The 23256-nt window shown below is 39.1% G+C and overlaps 2 protein-coding genes across 2 annotated transcripts; both read right to left on the reverse strand.

Moving 5' to 3' along the window:
• Positions 1 to 8675: 8675 nt before the first annotated feature.
• Positions 8676 to 9611, reverse strand: LOC112921235 (olfactory receptor 8S1-like). Its single transcript, XM_026000480.2, has one exon. It carries the CDS (start codon positions 9609 to 9611, stop codon positions 8676 to 8678), a length of 936 nt encoding a protein of 311 aa, XP_025856265.2.
• An 11570-nt stretch (positions 9612 to 21181) lies between these two features.
• On the reverse strand, positions 21182 to 22105 carry LOC112920979 (olfactory receptor 8S1-like). The gene has a single exon (XM_026000014.2). It carries the CDS (start codon positions 22103 to 22105, stop codon positions 21182 to 21184), a length of 924 nt encoding a protein of 307 aa, XP_025855799.2.
• Positions 22106 to 23256: the final 1151 nt, after the last annotated feature.

The following is a 23256-nucleotide window of genomic DNA, read 5'->3' on the forward strand; positions in this document are numbered from 1 at the left end:
ATATCAGGAAGAGTTTTTATCCTTCCTCGTTCAGTATTCATGTTCTTTAAAGAATTCTATTCCTGTTTCATAGGGATTTACTTGATAAATAACATTGCTGGCTCACTTACACATTAGTCTTATTGACTTTTCACTTCATGCTCCAAAATTCAGAAATCCTTACAATCATGTGTCCAAAACCATTATATGACATATCCACAGTGAATGTACTAAAACTTTTCTCTTCTTGTCATTCTTCTTATTCAAAATATCAAGTTACTTACTTCCTAAACAGCACATTAAACTTTAATAGTTTTTATTTGTATGTAGAGTGTTTCCAAAAATTTTATTTGTTCTTACAGCAATTTTTGGTGTATTTTATGAACAGAAATTTATCCCATTTTACCCCTGAGGAATATGCTATCGAGCTCCATTGAGAACCAGTAGAAAGCCAGGAAATAAACTTTTCCAAATTCTCATCCCAGTGGCTAGGCCTGGTTCCAGGAATAAAGACCACTTTTCTTGCCTTGACATTCAGATTTTTCTCATTTGCCCTTAATCTATTTTTTAGCTTTTTTGGCCCCTTTTGGTACTAGAAGGGCCTATTTATTTGTATATCTTTGATTACATTTTTTCTCCTTTCACATGTTCTCCTTCTTTAATCCACTGACCCAAATTTTCATATGCTTTCTAGCTTCCTCTCAAATCCGAGTATTTCCTTGTCAAGTATAGTTAAAAGCCTGATTCTATTAATAACTCTATCATCCCAGGCTCAAGCTCATCTTAGACCCAAGTCTAGGTTACCTGTGTCCCTGTGTAAACAGTGCACTCTGTTCCTTGGGGTGACTTCAGCTAGATCCAGTGGTGGTGAAGCATAAACAGTTGGAGAATTTACCCTTGAGAATCCTGCATGGATAAAAATGTAAACATGGTTGAAAGCAAACATTTTACTTGGAATCTACTCAAGTGAAGTGGAATGAAAAGTTTGTTCTGTGCTCTTCAAAGATTAGAGAACACCAAGTATTTGTAGGTAGGGCTATATTGAAAATGGTTTCTACTTTTCTACTTTTACTTGTAAGGGGGTATTTGACCACGGGATCTTTGGAGAGTTCAGGGTCTCATCTAAGAAGACTGTAGCATTTTTGAAAAACTATTTTTCAGTGGTGTGCTAACATCTGCATTTTGTGTAGATGAAGGCAGCAGCTGTTTGTATCATATGGTCTTGGGATATCATCCTCCTCCTCATCCTAAAAAGAAACTCAAACTGAGTCCAGGCATCTCTTTAATGACCAAGGACAAAGTCTTCCATTTAATTTTTCATTACATTACAAGCATGAAAATAAATCAGTTTCAAGCAGGAAAATGAACATCAGCTTTCATTTACTATTTAGAATGAAAGACATTGGCTTTATTTCATACTGACATAAGAGAGACTGATGCCAGATTTACATGTAGACGAGAACAAAGGACTAAAATTAAACAAGGGGTAGTTTATTATGTAAATAAGAGGATATCAGAAGTGTTCTAGACACATCCAAAAACCACACTGGTTTTTGGATATATTTGGAAAGAAGTGAATGAAGGGTGGTTTGGAAGGCCAGTTTCCAAGCGACTTGAGGCTTACTGGGGCTGCATGCCATGTCCTGACCTTATATTCATGAGGAAGAATTTGAAAGGGGAGAAGGATATCAGTGCTGGAAGCGGGAGGAAACCAAAGGTCAATTTAATCCACTTGAAACTATTCTCATTGCTGTCCTCTCCAGTATCTCTCACACTATTCACATTGTCATAGTGGTGACTAGATGGAAAAGTTGTTCTAATAATAGAAAAAATACAAATAGAAGTCTGTGCAAGCAAGGAAATAAGTAGCTTCAACAAGTGAACATCTATTTCTGATATTTCATTCCAGGTGTCAGCTTTCTGCAGTCTTTGGGGATCCTGAAAAATAAGAGGATTTATGTCTATGCTTGAGATGTCCATGTCACCAATGTTATAAGGGAATGAAGACAGATCTTTCTAAGATCTTTCCAAAGCAGCTGAGACAAATGAACATTAACAGAGACATCAGGGGCCAATCCAGAGAAGGAGGTGGCCTATGAAGGGGTGAGAAGTTTCCATCATAAGCTGGGAATGAAGAATGGGTTGAACAAGAGTCTCAGGATCTAGTACTAGTAGGATGTATCAGGAAGTTCTGCAGATGGAGTAAAGGTGGAGCATGGTGAGCAAAATTAACACACATATAGAACTTTCTAGGAAAAAATGGGGGATATCCAATATGTTGGAGGGTATTACCATGCTCTTGGCTTTTCCTGGAGGAGGCAGCTCTTGTGTATTCTGGCTTTCCCATTCAAATAGACACATCATAGGTAAAGTCTCCCCATAAGAGAACCTATGTCTGACCCTTGAAGAACAGATAGCGATTTCTTCTTGCTGTCAGTGGATAATAGGCATCAGAATAGTTCAAACTTTAGAAACATTGAGGATGCCAGGATATCAAGATTATTTATTGAATACCTTAGCCTAGAGTAGTGTCATTCTGCAATGCAGGCCACTATATGGAAGGACAAGAAGAATATCTTTAAAGAAGTTCCTATTTCCAACTGGCATATACTTCATTAAAACTTCCTCACATCATCAGATCTAGTAACCTGCCATCTCTTCATTTATTTCCTCTGAAATTCTAAATACTGTCTTAAGAATAATACATAAAGAAAGAACAATGTAACAGAACCAATCAGAGGCCATCTGTGCTTATACAGCCATAGGCTGGGTTTGGCACCCAGGGGAAGCTGGGCCAATGCTTTGTATTCTCTGAAGTCTAGTCTGAAACCAAGTTCTGGACTCACTAATTAACACAGTTTGCAGTTAACTAGAAAGGTAAACAGTAAGAGGCACAGGGGACTATTTGAAATTTCTGAATTAAAGTAATTATTTAAAGCCTAAAAGAGAATTTTATTAGGCTAGTAGAAACTGGAGAATAAGAAAAGCATTTTTAAATCTCTCTCTCTCTCTCTGTAGTGTGTGTGTGTGTGTGTGTGTGTGTGTGTGTATATATGTGTGTGTGTAGATGAATATATGTACTATTTTTTGGGTAATATTTGTTGAGGATTTTTGCATCTATATAATTTTCTTTTATTATAGTGTCTTTATCTGGTTTTAGAATCAGATAATGATGGCTTTGTAAAATGAATTTGGAAGTATTCACTCCTTTTCTATTTTTTGGGAAGAGTTTGAAAAGAATTGTCATTAGTTCCTTAAATGTTTGGTAGAATTCACCAGTGAAGCCATCTGGTATTGTATTTTTTTGTTGTTGTTGACTCGTGTTTTTTGTGGCTAGTTTAAACATTTGGAATTTAAACAACATGCCCTTTTTACTTGATATATAATTGACATGTAACATTTTTTTCAGGTGTACAACATAATGATTCAATATTCGTATATATTATAACATGATCACCACAATAAGTGTAGTTAACATCCCACTATATATAGTTACAAAAAATGTTTTTCCTTGAGAACTTTTAAAATCTAGTCTCAATAACTTTTGAATATATAATACAGTATTCTTTTCTTTTTAAGATTTTACTTATTTATTTGAGACAGAGAGAGAATGAACACCGAGGAGGGGCAGAGGGAGAGAAAGACAGAGAAGCAGACTCCCTACTGAGCAGGAAGCCTGATTCGAGCTGATCCCAGGACCCGGGGATCATGACCTGAGCCAAAGGAAGATGCTTAACTCACTGAGCCACCCAGGCTCCCTTACAATATAGTATTCTTATAGTCACCAGGCTGTACATTACATCCCAAAGACTTATTTATTTTATAACTGGAAATTTGTGCCTTTTGACCACCTATACCCATTTTGCCCACCCTCTACCCTCTGGCTTCCAGCAACCACCAATCTGCTCTTTAGGAGTTATTTTTTTAATTGAAATATATTTAACATATAACATTGTATACATTTAAAGTGTACAACATATTACTTTGATACATTTATGTAATATTATTGCCATTGTAGTGATAATTTGCACCTCTGTCATGTTACATTATAGTACCATATTGTTGATTATATTCACTATACTGTGTATAGATCTCTAGGATTTACTTACTACTTGTTGCAAGGTTGTATCTTTATTTATTTAAAAATATTTTATTTATTCATTTGACAGGAGAGAGAAAAAAAAGAAAGAACACAGCAGTGGGGAGGAGCAGAGGGACAGAGGGGGAGAAGCAGGCTCTCTGCTGAGCAGGAAGCCAGATGTGGGGCTCAATCCCAGGACCCCAAGACCATGACCTGAGCTGAAGGTAGACTCTTAACCGACTGAAACACTCAGGCGCCCCAAGGTTGTATCTTTAATTTTTTTTTTTTTAAGTAGGCTCCATACTCAACCTGGGGCTTGAACTCATGACCCTGAGATCAAGAGTCACATGTTCTATCAACTGAGCCAGCCAGGTACCCCACAGGGTTGTATCTTTAAATAACATCTGTCCTATTTCCCAAGCTCCCATCTTCTAGGAACCATCATTTATTCTCTGTTTTTATGACTTTGGCTTTTTTAGATCCCATATATAAGTGATATCATACAGTATTTGTCTTTCTCTGTCTGACCTATCTCACTTAACACAAAGTGGTCAAGATTCATTTATGTTGTTACAAATGGCAGGATGCCCTTCTTTCTTATGGCTGAATAACATTCAATTGTATACATATACCACATCTTCCTTATCAATTTATTTCTTGATGGGCACTTAGATTGCTTCCATATCTTAGCTATTATGAATAATGTTGAAGTAAACACAGAATTGCATATATCTCTTTGATATCCTATTTTCATTTCCTTTGGGTATCTACCAAGGAGTGGGATTGCTGGATTATATGGTAGATCTCTTCTTACTTTTTTTGAGGAACCTCTGTGATGTTTTCCATAGTGGCTGAACAAGTTTATATTCCCACAACATAAATACCCTACATTTGGTAATATCTACCAATAATAGCATCAGACACCTTTTTTAAGGCTTAGTAAGAGATAGCAGAACCTATGTTGTTACTACTAGTTATAATAAACCCTCTCCTTCCCTGCTTATATACAAAGTTTGGGATTGGAACAAATTGGGGAGGGTGTTCATTCATTGGCCTTTCCAGGAAGTTTAGTGTTTTGGTGAGAAGCCATTTCCTTCTTTTCTCATGAGGGAAGGAAGGATTGCTTTTCTTTTGTAGAATCCAAATGAATGGGGTCCTAAGAGAAATGCTCACAAAAACAGATAATGCCTGCAAAGCGGAATAGACTGAGATCTCAGTCCCGTTAGACATGTTTCAGAAGTAGACTTGCTGATCTTTTCGCTATGCCTCTCTGAGCCAGAGAGAGAAGAATTGGAAAAGCTGACAGATGGGGGTGGGAGTGGGATGGGTGTGAAAGGAGTGAGTGTGTGTGTAGATATACAGCAGCCAGCCTATCCACTGTTTAGCATGGCAAGGATACATGAATTTCCTTGGCAGGGGGAGTGAATTGGTCATCTTGGTAGAAAGCTGATTTTGGACTCTAATTGTCACATCCAGGATGGTTGTTAGGGAGTTTCCCTTGACAGCAAGAAGCTGTGGGGTGCTGCAGGTATAGGAGAAGAGGCAGGAGAGAGGAGAGTGAACAGGAGTCAAGTCTTCTGAGTCAGGGAACTTGCAGAGGTGGATCACACTTGATCTTAGCCAAAAGGCGGAGAAGTGAGGCACTGAGAAGGATTAGCAGGATCTTACAAAGAATTCCCATGTGCCTCCACCAAAGCCAGTTTGTATAAAGTCTGTCCTGAGGTTGTTTTTATTTTTTATTTTTTTTTGGGGGGGTCAGCCATTGATAACTAGAAAATAAGTGACAATCAACAGTGAGAAAATAACAATAGGGCAAATTACAGGAATTTTTTGTTGTTGTTGTTCCCTCTGCCTTTTTTGTCCTCCAGATTGGGAGAACTGACCTTGAGGAGGTGGTAGAGGGGATGTGTCTGGGCCAGATTAAGCCTCTTCAGAATTGTGAGATCCCAGCTCAAACCTGCATTTGAGAAAGGAGAGGAGTGAGACTTTAATGAGATATATGTCTTATATTAGAATGTACATATATTAAACAAAGTGATCAGAACATTAAGGATCTGCTGATATATCTTTAAATGTAAGGAAATGGAGATTATAGATCCCAGTTGAATTAAGTAACTAGAAAAAAAATCAGTTTCATGTGTATTTGCCATGGAGTTGGGACTACTTGGTAAATGGATTACATTAAAATCTTCATGTGCAAAGGACAGAAGAAAGTATACTCAAATATGGGTGATGGAATTATTTTTGATAATTACCATCTTTTATTTAACCTATCTGCTTCTTTATTATAACTTAAAAAATTGGGGCAGCCAATTTTTTAGCGGTTTAGCGCCGCGGTGGCTTTATTATAACTTAAAAAATTGGGGCAGCCAATTTTTTAGCGGTTTAGCGCCGCCTTCAGCCCAGTGTGTGATCCTGGAGACCCGGAATCGAGTCCCACGTCAGGCTCCTTGCATGGAGCCTCTGTCTCTGCCTCTCTCTCTCTGTGTCTCTCATGAATAAATAAATTAAATTTTTAAAAAAATTGGAAATGCAGTTGTGTTATTAATTAGTGCATGATTCAGTACCTGATATGCTTTATGATAACATATGTTTATGAAAAAATGAAGTAAAATAGAACTACAGTATTTTAACCTATTAATCAAAATAATGTGGGGTCATCTAACATGAGTCAAGGAAGAATTCTTGAGACATTGTATGGTGTAACTTAGTGAGTTTATTTAAGTAGCACTGCGACAGGACCCATGGACAGAAAGAATTGTACTTTTGGTGTGTGAGGCTGGTGGTTATCTATTTAGTAACCAAAGGGAAGAGGGCCTGCAGGGAGTATCAGGTTACAAAAGTTTTTTCAAATTTGTTTAAATTCCTACTCATACAACTACTTTTGCGACATTCTTCTGATGCTTATCATCAGTTCAATATTAACTATCTGTGAGATATATAAGCAGTAGTGAGACCCTAAAAGAATGTAGTAACCAGCACATGCCTGATACTTATTGAAACTATGCAGGCTGTAAATCAGCCTTCCTGGCTAAGGGTAAACATTTTCCTGCTTCTGTCCCTCATCAATAACATGTATTATTGGGGGTCTCATTAATTATGTTAATAAATAACATTGAACGAGTATAAGCTACCACATTTTATTTTATTTTATTTTTTTAAAATTTTTATTTATTTATGATAGTCACAGAGAGAGAGAGAGAGAGAGAGAGGCAGAGACACAGGCAGAGGGAGAAGCAGGCTCCATGCACCGGGAGCCCGACGTGGGATTCGATCCCGGGTCTCCAGGATCGCGCCTTGGGCCAAAGGCAGGCGCCAAACCGCTGCGCCACCCAGGGATCCCCAAAATAGATTGTTTTAAAATGTGGTAGCTTAGGGGGTCCCTGGGTGGCGCAGCGGTTTGGCGCCTGCCTTTGGCCCAAGGCGCGATCCTGGAGACCCGGGATCGAATCCCACGTCGGGCTCCCGGTGCATGGAGCCTGCTTCTCCCTCTGCCTGTGTCTCTGCCTCTCTCTCTCTCTCTCTCTCTGTGACTATCATGAATAAATAAATAAAATCTTAAAAAAAAAAAAACAATCTATTTTGAGGAAAGTCATAAATGGTATAGAAAATTTTCTCAGAAGATACAGATTTGGTGATATATATATATATATATATATATATATATATATATTGCATATTTCATAAACGCATGCTAGAATATACGAAAAGGAAATTACTTCAAAACAATTGACTCAAAACCCTTGCCTTCCCCAAATGGACTAAATGGACAATAAAAGCTGGAAGGAGGTGAATTGTTGCGGAAGGCTACATTTTCCTGTCTTACCTAGAATGAGTGACATCTTCCCTCATGTTCCAACTTCCAAGTAACAGAACAATAGAGTTCTTGGTATTACCCAAATCAATGACCTGCTAATTGTGCTGTCCAGAATTTTAGCACTTTTGTCTAACTGCAAAGCTTCCTCTTCAGTTGCCTCCACAGACCTCAAGTCTAACTTTCTTTCCCTGACATTCAACACTTTTTGGGGAAATCTTACAATGTTCAGTGCCTTTCTGTACATTTAATCCTAAAAAATAATCCAATACACACACATTGTTTTACTCAGTATCAATGAAACAACAGAAGAATGAGTTATGATTAAAACTTTTAATCAACATGACTATATATTCCATGATCTGCCTTTGAGCAGGATTTAATCTGAACCACATTCCCCTACCCTGACCCCACGCTCAAGGTACCTATGTGCCTCTTTTCTCTCTTTTTTTAAAGATTTTATTTATTTTACAGAAAGACAGAGAAAGAGGGAGAGAGAAAGAGAGAGAGAGAGAGAGAGAGAAGAAGCAGCAGGCAGAGGGGAGGGAGAAGTAGACTCATCACAGAGCAGGAAGCTGGAAGGGGGGCTCCATCTCAGGACCTTGAGATCATGACCTGAGCTGAAGGTAGATGCTTAACCGACTGAGCCACCCGGGTGCCCCTCTGTGCCTCTTTCATAAGCTCTTCTCTGGTATCTTTTAGCATCTAAAACAGTAAACCATCAGGAAGATTGTAGTATCAATTCAACAGGTATCCTGAAGCCTGTAGTTGTTTCCTAATTGGTCATCTCTTTGTAGTTCGCTACCAGTGCCATTGCAAACACTTTCCCAAGGTTCTTCTTAGAGCTGCCTTTACTTCTTTGTTTTTCAGGCTGTAAATGAGGGGATTCACTAGGGGAGTGATCACACCATACTGTATGGAGAAGATCAGCTCCAGAGGTGAGCCTGAGGTTGGTATGAGATGACGGAGGAAAGCTGAGCCATAGAAGAAGCTCACGGCAGTGAGGTGGGAGGAGCAGGTGGAGAAGGCCTTGCTTCTGCCCAAGGAGGAGCTGATGCTCAGGATGGTGGAGACAATGCGTGCATAGGAGAAGAATATCAGGAAGAGTGTACCAAAGCCATGCAGGAGTGCGGAACAGAGCAGGACAGTGAGGTTGGTAGAGACATCAGAGCAGGACAAAGGGAAGAGGGAGGGCAGCTCACAGCTGTAGTGGGGGATGGTATGGGCCTCACAGAAGTTCAAGTTCATAGCCAGGGGGATGTTGATAACTGCATCCAGGAAACCTAGGCTCCATGAAGCCCATACCAGCCTCACACACAGCTGGTTGCTCATCATGCGGCTATAGAGCAGAGGGTGGCAGATGGCTGCATAGCGGTCATAGGCCATGGCAGAGAGCAGGAAAATTTCTGTTCCTCCAATGTCAAACACAAAGAAGGCTTGAGTCAGGCATCCTTCTATTGAAATGATTTTCCTTTTAGATAGGAGGTTCTCCAGCATCTTGGGCACAGTGACCGAAGAAAAGCAGAGGTCTAAGAAGGACAGATTACTCAGGAAGAAGTACATGGGTGTGTGGAGGTGGAAATCAGCACTGATCACCAGCAGCATTGCCAGGTTCCCCATCACAGTCAGGAGATAAATCCCCAGGAAGAGCACAAAGAGCAAAGCCTGGACTTTGGGGTCAGCAGACAGCCCGAGGAGGATGAACTCAGTGCTGGTGCTGTGGTTTCTCAAGGCCATTTAGAGAGCACGTTTCCTAGAAAAAAATATAGGATGGACTCAAAACTTGTCTTGATTACACCCAATTACAGAATTAGGGACCTCCTTTTATGTTCCCACTCTTAATTATTTAGGTTTCACATATGCCCTTATCAACTATCTAGAATCCCCTCTTCCCTGTCTAGTATTTGGATTCAAAGTCTCTATGATATTGCCATATAGTTGTTAATTCTACTTTAAAGACTGCTGAGGAAATTTGTGAATTTGTACAGACCTAGTCCATGACTAATTTATTCTATGTTCTTCAGCTGAGCACTGCTTTGTCGGCCGTGTTCTGGACACGTTTTGCACATTGTAGTAGAAGTTTTAGGGGGCTCTTTCAGCATTTGTCTTCTCTTCTCCATTTTCCCAACCTATTCTTACCCCATTTCAAAACCCTCCTAAGATTCGTAATTGCTTTAAATAGTATCATTTTGTCTTTCTATAGTTTTTTGTCATTGATACCACACATTAACATATATTATTGACCCTTTGGGACAAGATTGAAAGATAATTGTGTGTGTGTGTGTGTGTGTGTGTGTGTGTGTGTGTGTGTGAATGTTGAATGTGGGACAAAGGAATAAGGGAATTATTGCAACTATTATTTTTGCAAATTAAAAAAAGTATTATAAATGATGTAACTCATTCAATGCCATCATTTGTCTACATAGACATAGGATCCTGAGACACCAGGTCTTTCTTACATACAGTGACTTTCATTCCAGGCCTGCCTTCAAATTCTCCGTCATACAGCATTTAGTTCTCAACTCTTTTGGTCTCGTTGCTATGGGCAGAAAGGTGTACTTGCTCCTGAGCACCCCTTGGGAATAACTTTCTCTCTGCTTTTACTTTAGCATCTGCTCTATTTGAAATGCCCTGCCTTTAGGGTAATTAATTGAAATCTTATTTATTATCTTACCCCATCTTAATTTTGATCTCTTATTGAGATCCTTTTTGATCATTTGCTTCTCTGAACTCCCATAGTACATAATGATAATAACAACTAGCTTTTTTTTCTTTTTTTAAACTGAGGGCCTAATGTGTCTTTGGCACTCTTAAAAATTAGACAATTTCACAAGCCACTCTGGGGAAATCATTCTATCCTAATTTTTCAAATCTAGAATTTTGCCTTGCCAGAGTTAATCAGTGGCTATATCAGGATTTCACCTGCATTTAACTTTTCTTTTTTTTTTAATTTAAAATGTTTTTATTTTCACCTGCATTTTCACTATTGCTTCTCATCTGGTACTTCTGCCTCCCCTTTTCTTATGTATTTTTCAAGGGTGTTAGCTCTCCTCCTGTCATGTTAGCTCTCCTCCTGTCATCTCCTCCTGTCACGCCCGTCTCCTCCTGTGGCAGCCATGGAGGTGCTTCACTTGGGTCTACCTTAAAGAAAGAACCTAACATTCATCAGTGATGGATCCAGTTAGTGGACAGAATCCAGTTGCAGTACCTTTGAGATTAACCGCAGCTTTAGCAGGGGCCAAACTGTTCCCAGGGAGTCAGTGAACTGAGCACGCCTTCTCTAAGGGGCAGTCTTTGCCCCAGACCTCCTACTGGCTTGTATGAATGTTTCTCATATCTGTATTGCAGTCTGAAGCTCCTAGAGACAATTCTGCTTTCCTTCTGTCTTTCTTGTTGCCAAGGTCACGTCTGGATCATTGTCTGAAGGCTTTTCTGACCCAATACTGATTCCTCCTCTTTATCTCTCACAGGCCCCTCCTCACCAAATTTCATGTAATCCTACTTCTACATCAACACTCTTCCGGAAGGACCTTACCCGATATACTTCCACTCTGTGCTAATTCATTAACTCACCATAAGCAACTCTTCATTTTATGCCATTGCTGAATCACCATCTTGTTTTGACAGTTAGTGGTTAGAATATTTATGCCATGTTTCTTTATTTTTCTTTTCTTCCCTCAAGCAATGATGTTATAGTTCTTTGATGAAGGTGATTATGCTCTAAATTACTTGGTATCTCTATACCATAACACTTCGCCCAATGAGAAGCACATATGGTGGGTCCTTTATCACTTTTTGTTGGATGAAAAAAGAAAGCAAAGAAGTGAATTGAACAGACTGTTTAGCTAACCTTCTTTAGAAAAGTCTTCAGACTCATAAGCCTGGTAAAGGTTCATCACCTTTACCAGACAACAAAGTAGGAAGCAAAGAAATGGTATGTGTGTTTGCATGTGTGTGTACAGTTTTGAGCAACCAGTGGTGTACTTAACATATATTCCATGCCTACTATCCCATTTCTACCTAGAAAGGCTAAAACCCATGAAATTCCCTGTTCATTCACCCATGTTTCTGAACATTAATTAATTATATTATATTATATTATTTTATTTTTTTGTATATTTTTTTATTGGAGTTCGATTTGCCAACATACAGTATAACACCCAGTGCTGGGACAAAAGAATAAGTGCTGGGTGTAATTCTGTATGTTGGCAAATCGAACACCAATAAAAAATAAATTTATTATTAAAAAAAATAACACCCAGTGCTCATCCCGGTAAGTGCCCCTCAGTGCCCATCACCCAGTCACCTCAACCCCCGCCCACCTCCCCTTCCACTACCCCTTGTTTGTTTCCCAGAGTTAGGAGTCTCTCATATTTTGTCTCCCTCTCTGATATTTCCCACTCATTTTCTCTCCTTTCCCATTTAATCCCTTTCACTATTTTTTATATTCCTCGAATGAATGAGACCATATAATGTTTGTCGTTCTCCGATTGATTTACTTCACTCCAGTGAAGTAATACCCTACATAATAATAATACCCTCCAGTTTTATCCACGTTGAAGCAGATGGTGGGTATTCATCATTTCTGATGGCTGAGTAATATTCCATTGTATATATAGACCACATCTTTTTATCCATTCATTAATTTATTTAGTTTACCTGTTGGCTCTTTAATATATCCTTTCCATGAACTTAGTCTTCTATATATTTATTCTTTGATCATTCTTGCATCTATCCATCCATAACTCAATCATTCATTCATAAGTTGCCAGCTATATGTTGGGTTATGCTGGGCTTAGAGAAGACCACATCACAAATATGTTGAACTGTTATATGCATTTACATTTGTCTCCTAATTTTTTTTAGTTTTTTTATTGGAGTTCAATTTGCCAACATATAGTATAACACCTAGTGCTCATCCCGTCAAGTGCCCCCCTCAGTGCCTGTCACCCAGTCACCCATTTCCCCGCCCACTTCCCCTTCCGCTACCCTTTGTTTATTTCCCAGAGTTAGGTGTCTTTCATGTTTTGTCACCCTCACTGATATTTTTCACTCCTTTCCCTTTATTTCCTTTCACTAATTTTTATATTCCCCAAATGAATGTGTCTTCTAAATTTTAAGTCAGTCTTGTCCAGGATCCAGGGATGACTTATCTTTTTAGACTAGTTCCTTATGCTTAATTTGAAACTTGATATGGCACTATACATGCAAGTCATGCTTCTTTATGAAACACCCCTTGGTTGGTAACTTCATACAGTCTTCTGACCAGTCCCTTGAACTCTTAGCCTACCTTTTATTCTTTAGCTTTGTTCTGACACCAGAGTCTGATGTTCGTATTGCCCAAAGGACTCACAACAAAAAGTTAAATTTCTGAAAAACTAGCCAACTTTCCAGTCTTTGTCATTTTCTTTACTTGGACAAAAAAAGCGGAGAAGTCTTTTCTCTACTATTAATATTAAATATTCACAGAGATCCCCAGACTATTCACAGAGATCTTACTTAGAACTTAGATCTAGATTATGTCTCAGTCTGTCCTGTAGGGGAATCTGTAGTTTAGGATGGCCCAAATTAACTCTGATTCAGTAAACAATGAGAGAAACTTGCAGGAGAAAAAGTCTATTTTAAGGAGCCTGTCTCATCTCTGAGTTTGTCAAGTTCTTTCAAAATGAATATTTTCTCTGCTTATCTTCAATAGCAAAATAACAATCACAACAAACCATCATAATTAATTTCGATCATTCTTTTCTAGAATTTGTAAATTTCTCCAAGTATTTGGAATTTTCTGAATAAATTAGATAGTTGCTTCAATTATTCTACACATACTTTTTTTTTTAAAATTAGGCTTTATGCCCAGTGTTGGACTTGAACTCACAACCCTGAGAGTAAGAGTTACATGCTCTAATGACCGCTACATGTATTTTTTAAAGTATACCTGACCACCTTGTTTTTATGTGTTTCTGACCATGCACTTAAGAACATACCAGCATCTGCAGAGGATATTGGGAAGTGTCATTTGAGGATCCAAAATCTGAAAACTTTGGTCCTACAATGAGGGCCCATGTGACTCCACAGTGGGACAGGCAGCAGTCTGTTTATTGTGATCCTATTTGTTAATAAAACATTACTGACACATACCTTTTTTATATATGAGAAACTAGGACACAGAAAAGTTAGGTAAATTTGTCAGGATCATGGAAATAGTATGAGTTAGCCGAAATTTGGGCTCAGGAACTTTGCATATGACATTGTCATATCCTGTCCAAGGGAACAGGTATCTGAGGTCATTCCTTGGAGAAAGGGCCAAAAAACATATAATACAAAGTGCTTAAAGTCTTGGTAGCCTCACTCACATTTAAGTGTTTGTTAATTGAACAAATGATGTGATTGATGAATCTTATTGAGAATAAGAGGAGAGAGAAGTGTAGTGTTTCCTCTATAGACAGAACATGGAGATGTTCTGCATGACCAAATGCAGGGTAGGAATTTGGATACTCAGTGGTAAGTGGTATAAAGACCCTGGATATCTAGACAGGCACCTGGACTGGGGAAGACAGATGAAAATAGGAGAGAACTGAAAAGAACTTTTTGAATCCAGATAGTTTTCCTCAGACCTGTTCAGATCCTGCCCCTCTTTCTGTGTGCTTCACATCATCAGTATTTACTGGGTCCAAGGGGAATTAGTTATGCAGAAAAATGAACTTTTTAATAGTATATGTGGTTTGGCATTCTAGAAGAAGAGCGTTTCCTCAGAATTTCTGTTATCTGCTGTCTAGTCCAGTGTACTATCCACTATCCCCATCCACCTTGACATTTATGCTTCCACCTACTGGTCCCAGGTTTCACTGGCTATAACGTAAGCCAGGGCAGAATTTGAGACTAGGATGAAAGATATGCCAGATCCCAGAGCTCAGCATAACTCATTGAGGATAGAGAGTTCTTTCCATGTAGCTTCTTAGGACCAAAGCCCCATTTTATGGAAAATGTGATTCCTAGGTCAGGGACCTCAGTCTCCAGCAGGCAGAAGACAGGAAAAGAAGGTTGGATCAGGAGAGAGAGAGAGAGGTAGGGGCCAGGAAAGAGAGACAAGAACTTCAGAGCAATCATAGCAGACATTACCGAGTTCCAGGCTTTTTCTGATTCAGAAGATTTCCTGTCACTTTGGTCTTTTCATGGTGGGATCTCATCTGGACTGGGATGGTCTCTATGCCCATAGGAATCAATACTTCTGTAGCCTAGTTAAAGGAAAAGCAATTAATCCATCTATCTATCTATCTATCTATCTATCTATCTATCTAATTGGAAGTCATAGTGACAACAGAAAACTGATTACCTCAGACCTAGATACTCTTAAAGGTAGAAGCTTCAAGACAAGCATTTTCTGAGCTCTAGCTTGGTCCTGCCTTTCTCTCCTATTCATTACATGGTGAGACTACGTGTAAGAAACTTCCCTCCAATGGTCATAGGCCCAGCTACACAGGCACCTCTTTATTTAATTTCCTCTCTGATTCTAAATACTGTCATAAAAGAGTCTGGGAATTGAGTGATTCTTACATAAAACTCTTGAGAACTGGGTATATATAGATTAAGCAGTCAGTAATTGGCTGACTGAACATGGCAACTTAGAAGATGAAGGAGCCAATGTTCTTTATTCCCTGAAGTCATAGCTTGAAGCCCAGTTTGGGACTCATTAACTAGATAAGTTGAAATTTGTGAGGGCCTCTGATGATTCTGTTCAGTATGGTCATATGGAACTTCTGTGTTGAGGTTTTAGCCTAGGATGAGGTCACTCTCCCAAAATAGAGCCCCTTGGAATATTGAATATTTCATGCTAAAGGAATTTGAGAAATGGCAGGTGTAGGGAAGCACTTTCTGACCTCCCTCTGAAGCAAATCATAAAACCCTCATGTGAGAGGTGACTTCCCTATACCTGGAGGAAAGGGGCAACCTTATTTCCAAAGATGAAGGGACACAGAGAAGAATCTGAATAGGCCTTGCTAATTACCAGGCCCCATCTCCCCATTTCCATTTACCATATGTATCTCACCATTGTTTTATTACATCTTTCTATGACTTTCCTGTCTTTCCATAAAAATGCTTAAGTTTGTACCCTTTGGTCAACATGTTCTCATTATGAGGTGTCAGCTAAGTTATGGTGGTAAACAAACTGCAGTATATAAGTGTATCAAATCAATATGTCATACACTTTAAACTTACACAATGTCGTATGTCAATTATATCTCAATAAACCTGGGAAAATATCCCATTCAAGTTTAACTGTTTCTTCTGGCCTTCATTTTCTTTTTTTTTTGTATATCTTTTTATTGCAGTTTGATTTGCCAACATATAGTATAACCCCTAGTGCTTGCTATTCAACATAGTACTAGAAGTCCTAGCCTCAGCAGCAATCAGGCAACAAAAAGAAATAAAAGGCATTCAAATTGGCAAAGAACAAGTCAAACTCTCCCTCTTTGCCGATGACATGATACTCTACATAGAAAACCCAAAAGACTCCACCCCAAGGTTGCTAGAACTCATACAGCATTTGGTAGCGTGGCAGGATACAAAATCAATGCCCAGAAGTCAGTGGCATTTCTATACACTAACAATGAGACTGAAGAAAGAGAAATTAAGGAGTCAATCCCATTTACAATTGCACCCAAAAGCATAAGATACCTAGGAATAAACCTAACCAAAGAGGTAAAAAAATCTATACCTAAAAACTACAGAGCACTTCTGAAAGAAATTGAGGAAGACACAAAGAGATGGAAAAATATTCCATGCTCATGGATTGGAAGAATTAATATTGTGAAAATGTCAATGTTACCCAGGGCAATTTACACGTTTAATGACTTTCTTCAGAAAGTTGGAACAAATCATCTTAAGATTTGTGTGGCATCAGAAAAGACCCCGAATAGCCAGGGGAATATTATAAAAGAAAACCATAGCTGGGGGCATCACAATGCCAGATTTCAGGTTGTACTACAAATATGTGATCATCAAGGCCGTGTGATACTGGCACAAAAACAGACACATAGATTAATGGAACCGAATAGAGAACCCAGAAGTAGACCCTCAACTTTATGGTCAACTAATATTCGACAAAGCAGGAAAGATGATCCACTGGAAAAACGACAGTCTCTTCAATAAATGGTGCTGGGAAAATTGGACATTCACATGCAGAAGAATGAAACTAGACCATTCTCTTACACCATACACAAAAATAAACTCAAAATGGATGCAAGATTTACATGTAAGAGAAGAATACCTCAAAATCCTAGAGGATTTTGGGAACACCCTTTTTGAATTTGGCCACAGCAACTTCTTGCAAGATGCATCTATGAAGGCAAGGGAAACAAGAGCAAAAATGAATTATTGGGACTTCATCAAGATAAAAAGCTTCTGCACAGTACAAGAAATAGTCAACAAAACTAAAAGACAACCTACAGCATGGCAAATATCTTCTGCCAATGACATATCAGAGAAAGGGCTAGTATCCAAGATCTAGAAAAAACTTATTAAACTCAACAGCAAAGAAACAAAAAATCCAATCATGAAATGGGCAAAGGACATGAACAGAAATTTCACAGAGGAAGACATAGACATGGCCAACATGCACATGAGAAAATGCTCCGCATCACTGGCCATCAGGGAAATACAAATCAAAACCACAATGAGATACCACCTCACACCAGTCAGAATGGCTAAAATTAACAAGATAGGAAACCACAAATGTTGGAGAGGATGTGGAGAAGGGGAACCCTCTTGCACTGTTGGAATGTGAACTGGTGCAGCCACTCTGGAAAACTGTGTGGAGTTTCCTCAAAGAGTTAAAAATAGATCTGCCCTATGACTCAGCAATTGCAGTGCTGGGGATTTACCCCAAAGATACTGATGTAGTGTAATGCTGGCACCCCTGCACCCCGATGTTTATAGCAGCATGTCCACAATAACCAAACTGTGGAAGGAGCCTCGGTGTCCATCGAAAGATGAATGGATAATGAAGATGTGGCATATATATACAATGGAATATTACTTAGCTATTAGAAATGAGGAATACCCACCATTTGCTTCAACGTGGATGGTACTGGAGGGTATTATGCTGAGTGAAGTAAGTCAATCAGAGAAGGACAATCATCATATGGTTTCACTCATACGGGGAATATAAAAAATAGTGAAAGGGATTATAGGGGAAAGGAGAGAAAATGAGTGAGAAAAATCTGAGAGGGTAACAAAACATGAGACTCCTAACTCTGGGAAATGAACAAGGAGTAGTGGAAGGTGAGGTGTGCGGGGAAATGGGTGACTGGGTGACAGGCACTGCAGGTGATAGTTGGTGGGATGAGCACTGGGTGTTATATTATATGTTGGCAAATAGAACTCCAATAAAAAACACATTAAAAAAGAGAAAACAAAAAATACATGTATATAGATTACACAGATATCAAGCATACATTATACATATACATTCCAAAGCACATTAAAGTTATTGAATAAAAACAAATCTGGTATCCTGGAGGAGTGTGGCATGGTAGGTTAGAGAAAATGCTTTTGAGTATGCTGATTAGAAAGAGGTAATAAAACATTTTATTTGCATTGTATGCATGAGGTAATGAGGTATTTATTTTTTTTTAGGTTTTTTAAAAGATTTATTTTTTTAAAAGTTAATATGTGCATAAAAGGAAACTGAAAAACACAAGAAGCAAAGAACAAAGTCATCCATAATCACAAGTAGTTTACAGTTTGACTTCTAGGTCCTTTGTGTGTGTCTATCTACACAAGTAAGCATTTTAATGTAAGATCATACAGTTGTGTATCATGCTTTTACACACCATGAATATTTATCATGTCAAAGTCCCCAAACTATGAGTATTTTGATAACCAAGAATACACTACACCAACTCCATCTGAAAAAAAAAAAGTAATCCTGCCTTTCTTGGCGACAAAAATATAAAAGACAAAAATGGCAACAGGCCTCTAGATAAAGATATTGGCAGAGTTACAATTAAAATACTGCATTCCCTTAATGTTCAATTAAAACTGAGACATAAAGTAACAGAGTACACAACATATAATGCTTCTAAAAGAACTCATAATCCAATCTATAATATTCAATTAGCAAGGAGGTATGTTTCCTTTGAATCACTTAATGTATTCCTAAAGCACAAAGAGATTAATATATGTTAACAGTTATTAAAATGTAAGTATGAAAACATCCACATACAACTCTCCCTCTATACTTCCTTCTGCCCCTCTGCTGCCAACCTAGTAAGTTCTGACATTTCTCAGAGACAGCTTAACAATCTCATGTCCAAGATGCTTCTTCCCTATCAATGATAACAAAGAGAAACTTATAAATTGGTTAAATCACTAGCTGTACATTTTATTGAGATATTTCATGCAAGTGTGTACTCTTCAAAATTTTAACATATTAACTCTTGCTGTGCTTTTGTGAACTGCAAGACAAGAGATAGTCACGAACACCTAAAGTTTCTTAGTTCTATGTTACCTCTGCTGAGGTTGTTATAAAATATTGTTATTTTGGATAATAGCGCGGTCAAGACTGACTATTTCTAATACTCAAGCAAGAAGCTAAACAGGAAAATACGTCTAAAATGAAACAGAATGTTTAAATGGGCTGAAACATGTTTACCTTGTATGAAAACCTAACATTTGATAATTATAGATCCAAAGAGAATGTTTTGTAGGAAGAATTGATAATTGGCAAAAAATGGCTTAGACAAATGTCCTTTAAGTGGAAAATCAGTGGAGTTCTGCAGAGGGGCAGGTGAGGGCACCAGGTGAACACAGGGACATAAAGAAGAGGGAGGCATACAGACAGAGAAGAAGGACCACAGGGCTTACAGTCCCCCAAAGTGGAAGGAGGTCATCATGGGCCTTGTGTAGGAACATATTTGTGTATTTTGGTTTCATTTAAATCCAAGGCAAAAGTCTTTCTTCATTATCAATCCCAGGGATGGATGCAGCGAATTCCCTGCATCCATCCATATTCTGGGACAAACAGATGTTCTGTATTTGACAGCTTCTCAGTGATCTTCCTCTCCAGACTGATTTCTTCCCCATCTCCCTATATCACTATTTGCTGGTACCGAGGCCTCTCCCTTTCCACACCACTCCTCTCCTCCTCATTCTAGCTTTACTGCCCGCTGTACTCTGTTCCTGTAGGAGGAGTGTTATATGTTTACTTGGTTGAAAGGCAGAATTCTAAAGATGGCCTTTCGAGATTTCTGATCCATGGTTCTTCAAACATGAATCTAGAGACTGCTCTGAAGGGATTTTGTAGATATAATTACAGTCCCAAATCAATTGGCTTTAAAATATGAGATTATGCTGGTGGGCCTAATCTAATCACACCCCTTTAGGAGCAGAGAGTTTTCTCCAGATGTTAGCAGAAGGGGACATGAGAGGGATTTGGAATGTGAGAAGTAGGTGATACACTGTTTTGAAAATGGAGAGGGCCAGGTGAGAAGTGAAGGGGCCCTAATAAGGAGAGAATGGTCCTCAGTTGACAGACAGCAAGGAAATGGGGGTCTCAGACCTACAGTTTCAAGAGACCGAATTCTGCCAATAAACTGAATCTCTAGAGGCTGTGGAGAAGGGCCCAACCCAGCCAGCACCTTGATTTCAGTGTTGTGAGACCCTAAACAGAGAACCCAGGGAGTCTGCTCAAATTTCTGACCTAGAGACCTATAAGGTAATAACTAGATGTTATTTTAATTTGTTGAAGTTTTGATAACTGATTATGGCAATAATGGAAAGCAACAGAGAACTAATATGCCTGGTAAATTGTGACTTCCCTCTGTTGACCACACTTTCTATTTCTGCCTATTTCCAGAGATCTTACCACTACCCATAACCCTTTCCTTCATCCTATGAAGCCCAAGTCTTTGTTATCCATTTCTTAGAGACCCAGGATCTTTTATTTCTATAAAATCTTTCCCCAGACACAGTAATTCAAATTAAACATTCAAAACATAAAATATTTTAGGATCCACTCTAATTTGAATGCTTTTTTAAAAATGTGGACCGTGAATTGACACTTTATTAACTAAATCTATGAAGCTGAGAAGGTTTTCCGACTTATGTGCTCTATGTCTGAATAGGATTGATTCTGAGCCATGCAAGCAAAATAGCTTCTAGCACTTTCCTTGACAATTTTTAAAAAGGGAGCATCAGCAATATGCATTGCAACATGTGACAAAACAGGAAATCAGGAATTTAATGTCAATCATGAGATTTCTTGCTGCAGTTCTGTTTCTTTCATGTTATATCTCTTCTGTGCTGAGACATCATAAGTATTTTATCATCATTCTTCTCAGAGCTGCTTTCACCTCCTTGTTCTTCCAGCTGTAGATGAGTGGATTCACCAAGGGAGTGATTACACTGTATTGTATGGAGAGGATCAACTCAAGAGGTGACCCTGAGGTTGGCATGAGATAGCGAAGAAGGGCTGAGCCATAGAACAGGATCACTGCAGTGAGGTGGGAGGAGCAGGTGGAGAAGGCCTTGCTTCTGCCTGTGGTGGAGCTGATGCTCAGGATGGTAGAGACAATGCGCACATAAGAGAAGAAGATCAGGAGGCATGTCCCAATGGCATGCAGGAGGGCAGAGCAGAGTAGCATTGCAGAGTTGGTGGAGACATCAGAGCAGGAGAGAGGGAAGAGGGAAGGCAGCTCACAGGAGTAGTGGTGGATGGTTTGAGCCTCACAGAAGTCCATATTCAAAGCCAGGAGGATGTTCATGAGTGCATCCAGAAAGGCCACGACCCAAGAGCCCCACACCAACCTCTCACATAGCTGTTTACTCATCACCTGGCCATAAAGCAGAGGGTGGCAGATGGCAGCATAGCGGTCATAGGCCATCACCGAAAGCAGGCAGGCTTCAATCCCTGTAGTGGCAAACACAAAGAACACCTGAGCCAGGCAGGCCTCCACTGAGATGGTTTTCCTCTGAGACAGGAGGTTCTCCAGCAGCTTGGGCACAGTGACTGTAGAGTAGAAGAGGTCTTGGAAGGAGAGATGGCCCAGAAAGAAGTACATGGGCATGTGGAGGTTAGCATCTGTATGGATCACAAGTATTATCAGAAGATTCCCCAGTAGAGTCAGAAGGTAAATCATCAGGAACAGAACAAAGAGCAGAGCCTGGACATAGGGGTCAGCAGACAGCCCAAGAAGGATGAACTCCGTGATGCTGCTGTGATTCGCTGAGGCCATTTACGGTCACTGTTCTTTAGAGAAAAATTAGGAAGAAGATCGAAATCTCTTCTTTCCATAATAGTTTCCAGAAGGCATCACTCTTTACTATTTATTCCTTATGTCTTTCCCTATATATTCCTACCTGCCTGGTCTGGTCTCCATTTTCATAGCCCCTTTAATGGTTCCATGGAGTCCCTTCTCCTCCCTGGCTCTCTGCTGTGCTGTCTCTGAGCTCTGGGTCAGCCCTACTGGGAACTGGGCTAATAGAGAAGTTTGCCTTGTACAAATAAATTCCTCACATGTTTTCCACTGTGTGTGTGTGTGTGTGTGTGTGTGTGTTTGTGTGTGTACAGGGGATGGTGAGATACGAGACTGAACTCATTTTACAGGTGAGAACATTTAAACCCAGTGATCCTAGAACTTGTCTAGATCCCTACACTAATCAGTTTTTTTTTTTAAAGAGCAAGGAAATAAATCTGTTGCATTTGGATGTAGAACAAGAGCTTGTCTACTATATGACCTGCTTAGAGAAAAAGCCAAACTCCCTAGTTTGGATTTCAAAGCATTAATCACCCAGGATTCTCTAGATGTCCCATTGCTGAGGCCAGATAGCTTTGCTTTGTTTGTTCTCCGTCACTCCTGTTTTCTCTGATTTGATTCAGGCCGATATATTTTGTGTACCTATTAATTGATCTACATCTAATAAACCTTGGAATTCCCACCTTATTTACCACCTATTCTATGAGTTCTTTGATCACGCCCTTCTTTGTCCTCACATAAATTTCTGGGATAATCATCATGAACCACATTTTTTCAGATGATGAAAATAAAGCTAAGTAATCTAATTCAAGATTCTAATTAGTCTCTAATCTAAGATCCTAAAACCTTGCCTGCTTCCCTTTTCCATGTAACAATTCATCAACACACTGTAAGTTTTGCCATTTTTGGTATTACTAGTTTGCTTTATCACCTAGCGATATGTGTGAGTATCACTTCTTGTGTCTACAATGACAGTGCAGTTTCATGGAGGGCAGGAATTATTTTCTTATTCACACCGCCCATCAATATTTAATGGATCTTAAATAAATCATTGTTAAGTAAGTAAATACAAAAATTAAGAAAACTGAACAGATCATGTAGTAAAAGCTCTTGGAGATTATCTCCAGGTC

Source organism: Vulpes vulpes, chromosome 8 (genome assembly GCF_048418805.1).
Source record: "Vulpes vulpes isolate BD-2025 chromosome 8, VulVul3, whole genome shotgun sequence".
NCBI classification, from domain to species: Eukaryota; Metazoa; Chordata; class Mammalia; order Carnivora; family Canidae; genus Vulpes; species Vulpes vulpes.

What these genes read in the sequence shown, in the direction of transcription:
- LOC112920979 (XM_026000014.2), bottom strand. Translation starts at nt 22,105, where the DNA reads ATGGCCTCAGCGAATCACAGCAGCATCACGGAGTTCATCCTTCTTGGG.
- LOC112921235 (XM_026000480.2), bottom strand. Translation starts at nt 9,611, where the DNA reads ATGGCCTTGAGAAACCACAGCACCAGCACTGAGTTCATCCTCCTCGGG.